At 32.7% G+C, this 1,638-nt stretch overlaps 1 protein-coding gene across 1 annotated transcript; it reads right to left on the reverse strand.

Annotated features, from left to right (window-relative positions):
* Positions 1 to 563: 563 nt before the first annotated feature.
* On the reverse strand, positions 564 to 1,593 carry LOC112461832 (the record flags this gene model as incomplete). Its single annotated transcript, XM_025027230.1, has 3 exons — positions 1,532 to 1,593; positions 1,345 to 1,459; positions 564 to 1,223 (listed from the first exon to the last, which is right to left on the reverse strand). A coding segment is annotated over exon 3 (619 nt), but the record flags the coding sequence as incomplete, so codon positions are not given.
* Between the last annotated feature and the right edge of the window lie 45 nt (positions 1,594 to 1,638).

The raw sequence follows: 1,638 nt of genomic DNA on the forward strand, positions 1-1,638 counted from the left end.
ATGTGGCCGCAGGGCACGTTCAGTGTTGCTACATGTCGTCGGTATGACAGGAATCATAACCTGATTCCTGTCAACTTTAACGATTAATATCTCGCGTCGCGGGGCAGAGCGACACTTTTTTCTGCCAGATTCGGTCGTTTCGTGCAAAAACGCGTCGAATGAGCCTAAATTCATCGTTTTTTGTGCTGCTGTAGCTAAACTGAAGAATTACCAAAATTGCAAATAGTTGCTATAGAAATAAGTAATCATAAAGTAAGTATATAAATAAGTATGTACATAATTATAAATAACCATAAAGTAAAATCATACAAACCAAAATATAACATAATTGTATCATACATACATGGGTGCTTTCCAGTTAGCTACACAAGTTGACACAGTAGTGTTTTGTTTCTTGTTGCTGGATGTTGGAAAGAGAAATTAGAATGATGGAATTAGAATGGTTGGAATTAGAATGACATTTGTGTTGACTTGTATTGCTAACTGAAAAGCACCCACATGCAATACAATACTAACTTTTATTTTTAATATGTGCAGAAAATCTTCTAAGATACCTGGCTTACATTTTATGTGATATTGAATAGTTCGTATACTTGGATAAGGCAAATTTTGTCGACGCATTTCCTCGTATCCTTTTTGTCCACAGGCCACGTATAATTTTAATGCTTTATTCATAGTCTCATCAGACCACGATGCTCCTCTTTGTGTGTTATTTCGGATAAACTTTAGTTGATCTTCTGTAAATACTTTTTCAAAATTATCACCTTGTTTTTTCAATTTTCTTTTCAATTGACTGCACTGCCGCAACGTTTTTTTCAACGTTATCTGTAAGTGCTTAATCTGTTCTTTTTCACTAATTGTACTTGATGCTGTTAATATGTCATTTGTTGCTGGAGTAGGCGTTGCTTCAGTGTTGATATCATGTTCCATTGCTTCAGTATTAGTTGCTTCAGTGTTGATATCATGTTCCATTGCTTCAGTATTGATGTCATGTTCCATTGCTTCAGTGTTGATATCATGTTCCATTGTTTCAGTATTAATTGTTTCGATATACGTTGCTTGAGTATTGGTATCGTATTCTATTGCTTGAGTACTGATTGCTTCGGTATGCGTTGTTTCAGTATTGATATCATAATTTAGTGTAGTATTGGTATCCAATATTGATATGTCAGTATGGATCATTGCAGTGGTTGTTTCAGTATTGATTGTTTCAATATGATCATCTACACATATTAATTTTTATTTAAGTAAATTAAATTAGAGTAATACATTAGATTATAAAAAAATTTTAATAATGTGTTTAGCTCTTTATATATCAGTATTATTGCATTGTGTAAAACTTACAAGATTTTCCTTTCTTTGCTTTACGTTTTCTCAACAAATTTGGTATTGCATTTGGGCGAAGCAGTTTTCTTTCATCTTGTCGAGCTTGTTCAAATTGGTTATCATCAAAGTGTACCTGTAATTTTTACTAATTATTATTATTGCAATACACAATGTTTCACACACGATTATAACTCATTAACTATACCTCACAAATAACAGACTTTGGTGACAATATTCTGCCTATTAATTTAATCCATTTTTCTCGTTTTTTTTGTCATTTTTTCCGCTTGGGATGCGAAATAAACGAAAACC

The sequence above is a fragment of the Temnothorax curvispinosus genome, unplaced genomic scaffold, assembly GCF_003070985.1.
Source record: "Temnothorax curvispinosus isolate PA1 unplaced genomic scaffold, ASM307098v1 QBEX01011855.1, whole genome shotgun sequence".
Taxonomy (NCBI): Eukaryota; Metazoa; Arthropoda; class Insecta; order Hymenoptera; family Formicidae; genus Temnothorax; species Temnothorax curvispinosus.